Source organism: Apaloderma vittatum, unplaced genomic scaffold, assembly GCF_000703405.1.
Source record: "Apaloderma vittatum isolate BGI_N311 unplaced genomic scaffold, ASM70340v1 scaffold2515, whole genome shotgun sequence".
Lineage (NCBI taxonomy): Eukaryota > Metazoa > Chordata > Aves > Trogoniformes > Trogonidae > Apaloderma > Apaloderma vittatum.
This window is the reverse complement of record NW_009715272.1, coordinates 14,544-28,751: the sequence shown is the minus strand read 5'-3', so window position 1 is coordinate 28,751 and position 14,208 is coordinate 14,544. Positions and strand designations below refer to the sequence as shown.

General features: G+C 34.6%; 1 protein-coding gene across 3 annotated transcripts; it reads left to right on the top strand.

The window, feature by feature from the left end:
* Positions 1–266: 266 nt before the first annotated feature.
* Positions 267–14,208, top strand: MTF2 (metal response element binding transcription factor 2). 3 transcript variants are annotated; one of them, XM_009869046.1, is made up of 14 exons: positions 267–461; positions 603–684; positions 2,189–2,284; positions 2,673–2,773; positions 3,124–3,272; positions 4,468–4,563; positions 5,618–5,686; positions 6,528–6,651; positions 9,684–9,751; positions 10,144–10,314; positions 10,834–10,942; positions 11,135–11,193; positions 11,325–11,429; positions 13,579–14,208. In XM_009869046.1, exons 3-14 carry the CDS (start codon positions 2,209–2,211, stop codon positions 13,931–13,933), a joined length of 1,482 nt encoding a protein of 493 aa, XP_009867348.1. In that variant the 5' UTR covers positions 267–461; positions 603–684; positions 2,189–2,208; the 3' UTR covers positions 13,934–14,208. The 3 variants fall into 3 exon arrangements, with proteins under 3 accessions (XP_009867348.1, XP_009867347.1, XP_009867349.1); XM_009869045.1 differs by having other exon boundaries at positions 13,576–14,208; XM_009869047.1 differs by lacking the exon at positions 10,144–10,314.

Genomic DNA, 14,208 nt, shown 5'->3' with positions numbered 1-14,208 from the left:
CCTCATCTACATTAGTTGATTTCATAGAAGATTTCTCTTTATATGAACTTGTCTCTTTCCAATTTTGTAGGCTCTTATAGTAGCAGAGGTGCTGCTACTAAAGTCTGTGTAAAGTCTGAAAATATGACCAGGTGTTTAGTTACCTGAAGCTCTGGAGTTAGTGAAATGAGTTCTAGCTGTGAATCATATTATTATTTAAAATACAGGATTTCTTACTTTAACTTAATTCTAATAACCTTTTCTCTTGCTTCCCTTTCTTTAGAGACTCTACAGCGGTGGGTAATTCACTGGTCCATAAGCGGTCTCCTTTACGTCAAAGCCATAAGACCTCAGCATCTCTGACCAAGCTGTCGTTATGTGATGGACAGAAAGCCAAAAAACCACTGTGTAAATTTGAAGAAGGTCAGGATGTCCTAGCTAGATGGTCAGATGGCTTGTTTTATCTTGGAACTATCAAAAAGGTAACCAATTTTTAACTTCACTGAAGTCTTACAGCATCAATGTTAGTTGTATATTACAGTGTTATTGTCTCACTTTGTATTTAATACTTTCGTCTGTTTAATCTGTTTACTCATGGCTTCCACTATATTTTTATTTTTCAGATAAACAAACTGAAACAGAATTGCTTCATTATATTTGAAGATAGTTCCAAATCCTGGGTTCTCTGGAAGGACATACAAACAGGCAAGAACTTCACTGAAGTAGTCATTGTTTGGTATTTTATTTGTTTAGATTACTATATATTTTAAAATAATTTATTGGGTTATATTCTTGTAACCTAAAGAGCCATATAGTTTAATGTGACCCAGGGTTGTAAATATATGCCAAAATTTTTTTAAAAAGTATTTTTCAAACAACTCATATCCTTGCAGTTGCTTTTTTTGTTTTCTTTTGTTTTCACATAACTATGGGGAGGGAAGGGAGGACGCTTCTAAAAATAATCACACTTGAGTTTGTTTGGATGGGGGTAGAGTACAATATTCTGTCTTAACAGAAAACTCCAGGCCTTAATTTATGCTGAGTTTATGTTCTCCTGTAGTTTTGATTTAAAACAACATGCTGTGGAAAAAAACTAAGGACTGAAAAATAGTAGGTTTGAATGGAATTCTCACTTTTAGAAGTAACACTGTAACTGTTGCACATCAGCTGTTACAGATTTTGGAATATTCATGTGATATAAAGAAATGTGCAATCGTCAGTTGAGACATCTATACTGTATTAGCTTTGATATTTCAGGTATTTGAGAAGTGGCTAATATTTTGATAATCTAATGCTAATGAAGCATGGATGACAATTTCAGTGACAGGTTCTTCTGAAAATTAGTAGCACTTTCCTCATCATGTAAAGCAACGGAAATCTAATCTGGCTCTTGCTGATTTGTAATGTTTAAACACTTAATCTACTAACAGGAAAAGCTTTGTATTCATAATAGCAAAAAAAAAATCAACTCTTCTGCTTGAGAAACCTAAAACAGTGCTGTTCAGGTTCTGTATAGTACTACTTTATGATCTTTGACTCATTTATTGTAACTATTAAATTTCAGCACATGGATAGTGTGTAGATCAAGAGACTTGTGTTTTACTCCAGATTTCTACACTGATAACATGGTATAATTAGAGCAGATGTAATTTTGTTTCCAGTTTGGAGGCTAATATTTTTTCCCTACCTCTGCTCTGACTGTACTTTTGTATGCTTGCAGATATGTATATGAAGTGATAACATATTGCCTTAAAGTGTTGGAATTTAGTATTAAAGCACTTTGGGAAGATCTGTCAAAAAGACATGCACCTAATTGAACATATATTTATATGAAAAAGAAGCACAAACTGCTGTAAATACAAAATATATCTATTAGTTGTCCGTATAGGATTTGTTTATACATGTTTTTAGCCTGCATTTACATTCTTTATTCAGCTATTTAGTTTTTTTTGTTGGTAGTAAGGAGCCATGGGCCGCATAGTAAATAGGTATATAGCTTATAAGTGTCCAATAGCATATGAAAAGTGATACAAAAGTTTGTAACACGAGTGGTCTTGTGTAAAACGTGTGAATTTATTTTTGTTAGGCTCTGTAACAATGTCTCTACAGTGCCTGAACCTCTAATCCGAAGTTATGAAAAGTGACATGCGTGGTAACTGTTCCAACTGCAGGTGTAACATGAAAAAAAATCACTTTCATCTTTGTTTAGGAGCTACTGAAAGTGGGGAAATGGTCTGTACAATATGTCAGGAAGAGTATTCAGAAGCACCAAATGAAATGGTTATATGTGATAAATGCGGACAAGGTAACTAGATTTTTTTTCCCCCTATTTACTGCATTTTAAAGGATGTTTGATTTGTTTTATGAAGGATGTTATTTGCCTGGCTATGACTGACTGCTCAAATCATAAATTTTGTAGCCCTAAGTGGTTATCAAAACCTCAGTGAATAGTGATAATCCATATTAAAAAGATTAACATCTGTTGTGTAAATGGTGCTTAATTTTATATATTTCTATTTTAAATAATGTATGTTTTTATAAAGATAATTTTGAATGTGTTATCAATCCTTTCGTTTAGGTTTTTTGCACTTAATGATGGATAAGGCCTTATAGTTGCATTAAAATATATATTTAATTCTATGTAAGCTTCTTTTGCTGTTTTAATAACACTGTGGTTGATGATTTTTATGCAGGTTATCATCAGTTGTGTCACACACCAAATATTGATTCCAGCGTGATTGATTCAGATGATAAATGGCTCTGTCGACAGTGTGTTTTCGCAACGACAACAAAGGTGTGGTTCTAGAAAAAGCATTTCTTGATGCATCTCATATTGCATGTGTAATTTGTGTTTGAAGTCGAAACAAAATATAAGATAAAGCATTTTTTTTCAGTGATTTCTGTATTGTTAACTTTGATCTGAATATAACTTCTATATGTTGGGAATTAATATTTATTTTAGAAATAGATGACATTTGATTCTCAGTTTATTTTAAAATAAATATGCTAGTATTAAACCATAAATACAAGTGAAAGTGTTTTACTTGATTATGGACAAATTTTGACAAGTTTCAAATTAAAGTTTTTGAAACTTTCAGGAATTTCTTACTGTTTTTGTACAGTAATGTATTTCTTTGGGCCTAGAGGGGTGGTGCGCTTAAGAAGGGACCAAATGCCAAAGCACTGCAAGTCATGAAGCAAACATTACCATACAATGCGACAGACCTCGAGTGGGATGCAGGTCATAAAACCAATGTCCAGCAGTGTTACTGCTATTGTGGAGGACCTGGAGAGTGAGTAAAACAGATAATACCTAAGAACTTTTCTCTTCACTGCAGCTGCAGACTTTGGCCCTGATCCTCTAAGACTTTTATTTGTGAACTTGTTAGTTTCTGGTTTTGTGTGTATGTATTAAACTCAGGGCAAAGCGGAATTCGGAAATATATATATAATTTTAAAATATCTCATGGGAAATACATTATTAATGGTTTTCTCTCTCCCATTCGATTTTTTTTTTTTTTTTGGTTGGTTTTAATTTTGGTATATGACCATCACATACTATCACAATCCATCTTACAAAAAGCAAAAATATTGTTTGGCAGGTTTGTTTTGTTTTGGTTTTTTTCGCATTGAGATTGGAGTTGTTGATCTTGCAGTTCTAGTCAGTGTTTTCCGATATTAACTCTGTTCTGTCAGTAGTCACAGATATGAATGTATCTAGGGATTGATTTATTAAATTTTGTTGGAATAGACAGCTGTCTGATTCTACCATACCATCATACCTTGGATTGCAGTTATCAGCGGGGGAAAGTCCTCTTTGTCCTTCCTTACAAGAAAGGCAAGAGGACTTCTTAAGCAGATAAATACTGTGATGTCTACATCAATGAGTGAAAGAATAAAATAGCATTGAAGAGTTGAAGTCAATGCAAGTTAAGATTCCTACAGAGAAGTGAAGCTTTTGAGTGTATACTCAGAGGACAGAGCCCTGCTTTGAGGATTTTGCAGACTTGGACAACATCACCTTCAATTTTATATGGTTCCTCTTTCTCAAGGGAGAAACCGAAAAAGGAAAAGTTAAAAAGTGTAAACTATGAGGTTCATTTTGAGGATTCAGCTACTGGGATCCTCAGAACAAAGGTTTGTAGCTTCATGCAAGTGTGTTGGAAGGTAATTTGATATGTGAGAAAAGGCTTGTATGGAGTTACTGAATTCTTATTATCGAGAATTAAAAGATGGTTGCCAGAGTAGATCTGATTTTTTATTATTTTCATTTAATAACTTAATCCTTTTACTTGACTATTACTTTTAGCCACTCTTTTCTAGTAATGCTTCATTATGGAACTAAATGTTATTAAATATCCCCACAAATTACTCTGTTTCATAAACTGTGAAAATCAGCTTGGGTCAGAAGATCCCTCGCTATTTAAAGAAGAATTTTCAGTAACTTGTTTTCTAACACAATTTCTTTTTTTTTTTCCGCTGGTGAAGCTGGTATCTAAAGATGTTGCAGTGCTGCAAATGTAAGCAGTGGTTTCATGAGGCTTGCGTGCAGTGCCTCCAGAAGCCAATGCTTTTTGGTGACAGGTAAGAAGCTTAAGTTGTACTTCTTGATTGTATTTAAAATGTGGAGGGAATTTCATATGAGCTTTTATAAAGGCCTCTGTAATATAACAGCATTTTCCAGAAATGAGGTGAGTTTTGTGTAGAAGATTATATAAAGTAAGGCATGTGTTCACGTGCCACGAAAATACAGTTCTTGACCAGATTAATGAAGGAGAGTGGGATTGTGGGTGGTGTAGAGGTAACAAATACATAATTGAATTCGAACTGCTACTGACTTCACTTTATCTGGAAGTCCATTATACTATAAATGCTGGCTACTGTGAGGTGAGAATTAAAGCAGACTGCTCGTAGTGGGCCTGTAATGTAGATAAAGGCTTTCAAAATCACATTATGTAAGTGACTAATCTCTTGTATGCAGCAGGCACCATGCTTCAAGGTAGGCTGTCAGTGTGTGTGTATGTGTGGTAGTAGCTCCCTGTACTACCAGTGTAGAAAACTGGGGAAAGCTGGAAGGAGAATTGGACAGAGGGCAACTCTGTACATCCTCTGTTCATGTGTTATGAATTGGAACAAATTTTTAAGAGGAAGTTGGAGCAGTTGAAGCAGATGAGAGAGAAAACTGGAGAAGGGAACCAAGAAGTATCTCATTCATTATTTATTATATTTTGTTTCAGCTGTTGGTTGTGCTGGAATGTTTGTATGAAGGAACTGAGTTAAGACCCAGGAATGCATGAGTCCTTTAAATGCATGCTTACACTGGGACACAGGTTTCTGCATTTGAGAGAGTGGAGTGGGGATGTTAGGGAGCATCTTCACTGGTTGGGGGACTTTTGCAGGGAGTATGAAGCAGTGGTAGCAGGGTCAAATTGAGGAAGTACCTTGTGTCTGGTCTGGTAGGTACCAGCACGGGTTGTAGAAGTTGATAAAGGAAGGTGGAGGATGAAGGGAGCCTCAGATATCATATGGCTGGGTTTCTAACCTGCTTAACTTTTGGGTTTTTTGTAACTAGGGTGTTTAAACATTAAGAGAGTGTGTGTACAGACACATGTACATATATGTATGTATATATTTTTAGGTTTTATACGTTCATTTGCTCAGTTTGCAGTTCTGGACCAGAATACCTCAAACGTTTACCCTTGAGATGGTAAGTATGAATTAAAAAAACAAAAACAGGGAAAAAAAAGAGAGTGAGTTGAATACATGCTCTGCTTTTCTTTTCAGTATTTTGATTCTCCTTGCAAAAAAAAGGAAATCTGCTTGCTGACTTTAGTTGTTTGCAGAGTTGTTCTTACCACTTGTATCAGCAGGGACAACTTTTCCTTCAAAGTTTATTCTTAAATGTAGAGACTTTTGCAGTTGCCTGGGGTTATTTAGTAAAATAGCAACTACTCACTTGTGTGTGTGAAGACTGAGGTATATGAACAAAGTCTATTTCGCAGGTTTAGAATCCTGCCATTAGCTAAGCTGCATGTAGTGAGTACTAGAGTCTGCATCTTGACGTATTTTATAGATAGTTTCTTTGATGAGATGTAATAGTTAGTTGTAGTCTGAAATCTTTCAACTAACCCGTATTAGAAATTGTATCCAATTTAGTGGATATATGTGCTAACAAATATATGGGGAAAATTACCTAGTTAATTCATGAAAATGCTTACATGAATTCAGAACTAATTCAGATGTGAGTTTAGGTTTACTTAAGTATCCCATGGTTTAGACCAGTTTTGGAGTTTGAAAGACCATTATGGCAATGAGATGAGGCAGAGATGAAAGATTCAAAGCAAAAAGAATCACTTGAGGAAGAGAGATGACAGACTGCATAGTGTTATTCTCTGGTTTGAGTGCTTTAAGTTGTGCTTTGTGTTCCTCTGACTACATTGTGCTATTATGTTTTCTGCTGAATTAATTCAAAGAAAAGCAATTGGAAGAAAAAGTTGTTTATGATTCCTCCCCCCCTCCCTTTTTATTCAAATATTTCTGAATTCTAGGGTAGATATAGCACATCTATGCCTTTACAACCTAAGTGTAATTCATAAGAAGAAATACTTTGATTCAGAGCTTGAACTCATGGCCTACATTAATGAAAACTGGGATAGATTGCATCCTGGTGAGGTAAGTAATTGGAATTTTCTTGATTTCCTCATAGGGCATACGTATGTCCTGAAAATTAGCGACCTATGAATTTGGTTTATTCTAGATGTTAAATCTTCTATCACTTTTAAATCTGGTAATTCAAAATAGTGAGATCATCTTTAATTTCCTTCAGAAATAAAATGCATTTTAAGTGGCGTATGCTTTTGAGCTATGAAATATGTGAAACGATCCGTGTAACTATAATTTTACTGTTTGCATGGCAACTCTAGTTAATTATACTCAGTTGTTTATTCTGTTGCATGTATATTTTTCCTTTTATAATTGTCTCATACATCTTTGATGTTTTCATGTGCACAGACCAGAAAATCTACATGTAGGACTGAATGCAGAATGTATTGCATGTGAAGACATCTTCAAAATCTTTAAGATGTAGCACATAACTATTTCACACAAACTTTTCCTCTTTCCTCCCTCTTCCAAACATGCGAGCAACTAGCTTGTGTCTAGGTCTAAGGATTATTTTTCTAGTCTGATTCTGATACATGTCAAGGCATCTTGATTCAGTAGGATACTAGTTACTTTTCCAGCTCTTTGATTTACTGTGCAATTACCTTGGCATTAAAGGAAATCCATTTTCTCAAGCATACTGACTTTGCATTTTACTAAGAGAAGGAGTGTAGGTACTTGTTTCTGCGTGTAAGGTTGGTTGCAAAATTTATGTCTAAATTCAAATTGGTGTGCTGCTGGTAGAGTATGCACTCTTTTCATGTGTGAATTGTTTAGGGTTTTGAAATTAATAGGTGGTGTATAACTGATTTGAAATCTTCTTATACATCCTACTTTTGTGCTTTTCAGTAAATTCATACGTCTGTAATTCATTTTTACTAGCAGACCCAGTTTGAGGATCGAATGTATGTTCTTGACTTAAATGAGTAATTACTTTTCATAAACAATGGAAAATGTTTTGACTATGAGTGTTGGTTGTTAGAAAGACAAGCAAACACTCAAGCATTACTAAAAATGACAATTACTGTCAGTGGATATTTTGTTTATTTTGAGATGTTTGAGATGTTTATTTTGAGATGTCTTATCTAAGTCATTAAGTCAATAATTCTGTCATATCAAGTCTCAAGCTTTAATTTAAAACACCATCTTTTCAATAGAATGAAATCTTCTGGCTGTCTTACTGCGCAGTTTAACAAATATGTAAGCAGTGTTTAATTTTGACTTTTGTTTCTCTTAGTGTTGAGGGAAATGTAGAAGAAATTAATGTATGTTTATTTCACATAACATAATTTTGTTTAGTTTTAGTATAATTTTGTGTCAGAATGGCCAGTCAGAGCAGCTATGGTGTGGTTGAGGAGAGCGAAGCTATTTAGCTGCCATTGGCTTGGAGTACACATGCAATGTTGAAGAAGCTGAAAGGCTACAGTCCTCATTGTGCTCTTCTTCCCCCTTTCTACTTTCAATCTATCCACGCTCAATCTATGTGACAAAACATAGAGGGAGGGAGGAGATGGGGGCTCCAAAATATGGAAACTTGTTTCTTTGTGAAGTGGTACTTCCAGTTTCTTAATATTTCTACACCTTCAAAGAAACTACTTCTTTTAAGTCTGAAGACTGCATTTTAAAAAGATCCATTGTGAATAAATACATCAAAAGCTGTGTTGAGGAAATCTTCAGTACTTTATTCTGAGAACATTCTAGACGTCTCTCACCAAGTTGGGGAAATTGTGTCTTGAAAAATTTTAGGCAAATGTATTTTACTGCTTTGGTTAATCTGGTTTCTTTGTTAAAGAAAGTAATCACAGAAAGAATAACATCTGTAGTGTAGTAGTTTTAGAGCTTATGTCGTGGTCTTAGCTTGCCACTGTTAGAAATGACACTTCCGTTTCTGTAGCTGCTTGTAGTTGAGTAAGATAAAAAGATTTTTAGCAATAGGTAGAATAGCAGTAAATGGTGGAATTATCAGGCTTTCTAAACCGTCATTTTTAGCATGTTATTTAGGATGCAGTAGAAAAATATATGGCAGTTTTCTACAGTTAAGTGCTGCAGAGTTGCAAAACCTCTGGATAGCAAGATTGTACTGAATGCGTGTGGTAAAGATGTGTGAAAACTGTTGTTTTCTTCAGCTAAAATCGGTTGAATATCTCCCTTAACTTTAGTAATCAGGTAGACGGACTGAACCTTACCCAAAATTGTATTAAAAGATTGTTTTTTATGACTATATTTACTCATTTATTGAGCTGTTAGAACACTTATTCTTTTGAGCATTTCTATCTGTCCTGTTATCTTTTTTAGACATAAAGAAACCTAAATGTTGTGCCGACTTCCTTATAGTCACCACCGTACTTTTTCTGCTTTTTGTCTCTAATTCATAATTATACAGCTTTTCAGAGGGAAGATTCCATGTTTTGGTAGCTTGATAGGGGCTAGCTACTTAAGCTTTTGCTGCAAAAAAGGAGGTTAGACTAGGACTTAGCAAAGGGGCATGAAAACAGATTCTTATTTTTTTTTAAAGAAAAAAAATGTTTTTTAGTCTTATGTTTTCTGAGCCTCTAAAACTTTGTGTCATGTTGAACAATGTTGACGAAAATGAGAATTAAGTCCTGTGCAGAGTTTTGTTTAAAATGTTTACTGGTTAAAATAACTTAAGTTCTTGTGTCGATCTAGTTTTTTGCTTGCAGTCTCAGTTAATTTGGGAGTACATAATTCCACAGAATAATTCTTGTTAGCAATCTCGGGAGGGAAGGTGGTATTATGTTCTTTGAGTATTCTAAAATTCTTTGAGAGATTTTTTTCTTGCACCTCTTACAAATGAAACTCAAAATTCTTTGGCCTCAGCTTGATCCTGGCATGAATTCTGTGGATGTAAATCACAGAATATGTGGGATAATGATTAATATCCTTTGGGATTAGGTAGTTTCCACAGCTAATATTTCATAAATGTACTTAATGTCCAAATCTATAGTTACAGTGACCCAAAGTAACTGGAATCTTCCTATTACTAAAGAATTTGACAGGTTAAATGATTTCTTAATACTTCACAGCTTGCAGATACACCAAAATCTGAAAGATACGAGCATGTACTGGAGGCATTAAATGATTACAAGACCATGTAAGTTCTTGGTACTTTTTTTTTTTAAAATGTTGTTTGCATATTTAATCTGATGTAGATTAGTCTTCAGTCTCCTTTGCTCAGTCTGTCTGATAATCAGTTTGACTGCTGATAAAATTTAAATTTTAAATAGTTTCTATTTCAAACTATAATGATACATAACGACTCGAGTGGAATTCAGATCATGTGAAGAAATTTGTTTTAACATCTATCTTCTTTCCATTTCACATTCTGTGTTTGAGAGTGAGGTTTGCATTGGGGGAAAGAGAGGAATAAAATGGCATTAGAGTGAGTATTTTCACTTGTATAGTTTTGTTTTGCATGTACACTGTTAGTTTAAAAGTTACTTTCCCTGGGGTCAGAATTCTAACAATTAATTTAAAATCTTCTAGGTTTATGTCTGGAAAAGAAATAAAGAAAAAGAAGCATTTATTTGGCTTGAGAATTCGTGTTCCTCCTGTGCCACCAACTGCTGCTTTTAAGGCTGAGAAAGAACCAGAAGAAACTTCTCATGAGTTCAAAATTAAAGGCAGAAAATCATCTAAACCAATCGCTGATGCCAGGTAAAATAACTCAGTCTTTCAAGCAGTGTTGTGGTAAATCGAGGCTACTCTGGGTGTGGTTTTGGTGCCTATAAAAAAGGTCTTTCCATTGTAAAAATTTTTTTTAAAGTAAGTGTAAAAGTGGACTATTTGTGAGAGTAAGGTCTTTGAATTAATTTTATTATCGTTTCTGTTAGGATTCTTCTAAAAAAATAATGAAAGACCCAACATGAAGTATAGCAGGAAGAACAATAGAAAGTATCTCAGCTTTTGCCATTTGGGAAACAAAATCTCTTGCCTTGAATAGGAAATACAATGTAGAATTGTGTAATGTCACTAAAAAAATCTTGTGTCTGTTTGTTATTCTAGTGGCAAAAATATGTAGCTTTGTACTTGACAATTTTGATTTACCAGAATATCCTCATTTAGTGCAATGTTTTAGCAATAGACGTCTACTTGTGTATTCATTGCCAAAGAAAAACATGTATTCAATGAAAATGTTCTTTAATAATACAGAACATAATGTATATTTTCTTCTAGGGAATTAAGTAATGGTATAGAAAGAAAGGGGAAAAAAAAATCAGTAGGTCGTCCGCCTGGTCCCTATACAAGAAAAATGATTCACAAAACTCCAGAGTCATCTCCTCTGGTAAGGTTTTGAGTATTTCTACACTCTCCTCCTCCCCCCTTTTTCCCATCTAACTAGATTATCATTTTTGAAGAAAAACATAACCAGTTAATCTGAATCATTATGTTTTCCCCTGTTCACCGTCAAACAAAACTGAAACAGCAATTAAAACAAATTTAAGTGGTTATTTTTCTCTTTTTTTTTTCCTCTTAGGATAATGAATCAGTTCCAGTGATAGAGAACCCAGCCTTGGAATTACCGTGCAGTGTTGGGTAAATGAAAAAAAAAAATCCCTATAAAACATTATAATACCATGTCATTTATCTGTTTGCTTCTGCAATATCAGCTCAGTTTTTAATACAAGGTTATTTTTGTTACATGGCAACCCGATCTGGCATATCAGGAAATCTGATGGGACTGCACATTCATCCAATACCTCAGATGTGGAATCCACAGGTGCTGCCAGTATGAAAGAAACTACCTCATCTAGCATTTCCAGACATTATAGGTAATTTTTCAATTACTCTATCTGCTATAAAGTTAAGATTTGCAAGAATGCCAGGGATTTGCAATTATTCGTTTTAATACAGTTTTCTGAAAGGCAAGGACATGGAACAGTTGCTTTGGCAGTACTTCACCCTTAATGCACAGAAGTTAACACTGAACCTGCAAAGAGATGCCTTGCTGAAACGTGACCTGTAATGTTCCAAGTCTGATTTCTTAAAACCTGAGGTTCTCTTTTACTTCCTGTCAGTTCTGAACTTTTGGCTAACTTCCATGAAATCTGATCCAGGTAGTTCCAAACCAATTGTAGTCTCGCAAAATTCGTGAAGATAGATACTTGGATGAGAGACACCCAAACCAACAACCTACAGTTATGGAAAGACAGGCAATTTTGTATTTGTTTGTGGCCGAGTCATTGCCAGTGCTGTCTTGTTGTTTGGTTTTGTTTGGGTTTTTTTGTAGTTGAAGCTTTTGCAAAATAAAGGTACGTGGTAAGATAGGTTGACTTCAGTTATGAGACAGCTATGGCAGATGCGAAATGGAGATAAGGGTATTGCGGAACTGGCGGCAGCGTAAATAGAGGAGGACTGAGTGTATTACGAAGGAGTGTAACATTAAGGACGTGGTAATTCACTGGAATTTGGAGTAATGAGCAACTGAGACTCTCAGCGTAGAGCTGTAAATTGCGAGGAAATCCAGAGAAATTGGACAAAACTAGTTTTTTTAGTTCTGCTTACAATGCACAGGGTGGGGGTGTGTATGGCTTTTTGTGTGTGTGTGTGTGTGTGCGTGCTAACTACTGTTCTTTGTTGGTGTAAAGCACGTAATTGAATTATATTAGTTGAAAAGAATTAAACTCCATAACTACTTCTTGAGCTTAATTGAGCTGATGCATACCCTGAAGTAATCTTAGCAGATCTTGGTTTTGTAGGTTTGTGTATTCATGTTAAAGAATAGTAAGTACACTGTGATTTTTCTACAGTCCACAGAGCATGAAAAATTTTTGGCACAGTCTTCTCAAACAAATAATTACCTACAATCAACTCTTCTGCAATTAAATTGTTACTTGAACTTTTCCCTCTCAAGTTCAGCAAACAAATTTCTGTTTCACTGAGGTACATGGATCCTCAATCTACTTACTTTGTTCATCTCTTTCTGGTTCGTGCTATTAACCGCTTTCATGAGTCATTTTTGCATACATTCCTACTACAAATAGTCTTCAGAAGCTCATGTTTAGCTTCTAGACTTCTGAAATTATTACCTAAGGACTTAAGTCACTGGTTTAGGTCTCTGCCCTTCATGACATTCTTTTTTTTTAATGGTGAAAAGATGTGCTTTTTTTCCTTGGTATGTTACATGAGAGTCCTGAATGTAAAATTTCGCCTAATTTTTAACTTAGTACATGATCAAACATGTTTTAGTGTGTGCAAATTGTAGATGTATGGTTTTTACATAAGTATTTTGATCCTGGACACTTTTAATACTTGTATAATGTCAGAAGCTTCTTTTACTACCAGATATAAATCTCTGGGAGTTTTGGATATATGTATTTTTCTGGCCACATATAATAAATCTTTAGAAAATCATGTCTATTATATAAAGTAGCGAGGTAGATAGAATTTTTTTTTCAATATCTTCCTTCATATTTCAGAGTTTTAATTTACTGAGATAAATTCTGCTTGGAAAAAAGAAAAAGCATAAATTCCATTTTTTATTTAGAGCCTTAAGTAAGATCATCTCAAACTCTTTTATAGTATAGCTTTTATAATCGAGGTCAACCTGTGTCATAAAACTGCATTTTACATTTGCAAATTTAAGCATATTTGGTGTGGACTTCTCTCAATACTGTTTTTTAAATATGCTTAACAATTGAATTAAGCTGTATCAAAATAGTACTCCATGTATCTAGGCATAGGTTAATATCATTTAGCTAATGTTTCTGACATTTTCTTGAATTAGTACAATTTTCCTTATGTAATGTTTATTTTGCAAGTGCTATATTTATAGTCATCTACCTATAGGCAACAGGTATTTTTATCAGTGAAAAATAGAACAAGGAAGTTAGGATACGAGTCGTATGGAAATAACTGATGATAGAGCATATATCTTGAATAGGTTTCTTGGAGTTAATGCTGTTTTCTCTTTTGTAGTAGTTTATCTGATTCGAGAAAAAGGACTCGTACAGGAAGAACTTGGCCTGCTGCAATACCGCATTTGAGAAGAAGAGGTCGCTTTCCACGAAAAGCACTCCAGACTCATAACTCTGAAATTGTAAAAGATGATGAGAGCAAGGAGGATTACCAGTATGATGAACTCAATACAGAGATACTTAACAACCTAGCAGATCAGGAGTTACAGCTCAGTCATCTAAAGAACTCTATTACTAGTTATTTTGGTGCAGCAGGTAGAATAGCTTGTGGGGAAAAGTACCGTGTTCTAGCTCGTCGGGTGACACTTGATGGAAAGGTGCAGTATCTTGTGGAGTGGGAAGGAGCAACTGCATCCTGACTGTAGGACTGAACATTATGTTCACTGCACTGTCATCTGTAAGTACAGTTCATAATGCCGAGCCACAAGAGAAATGTGTCTTTAAATGTGTTTCTAAAACAAAACCAGCTTAGCCTTAACATGTAACTGTTATCATTGCAGCTCTTGTGATAAAGACTTATCTTTTAAAATCTGATCTGAAACTTAAATTTTTTTAATCTGAACATTGTTAGATTGTTCTAGGTTGGGAGATTTTTGGGTTACAATTGCTTAAAAATGTGCATGGTGTTTAAAAA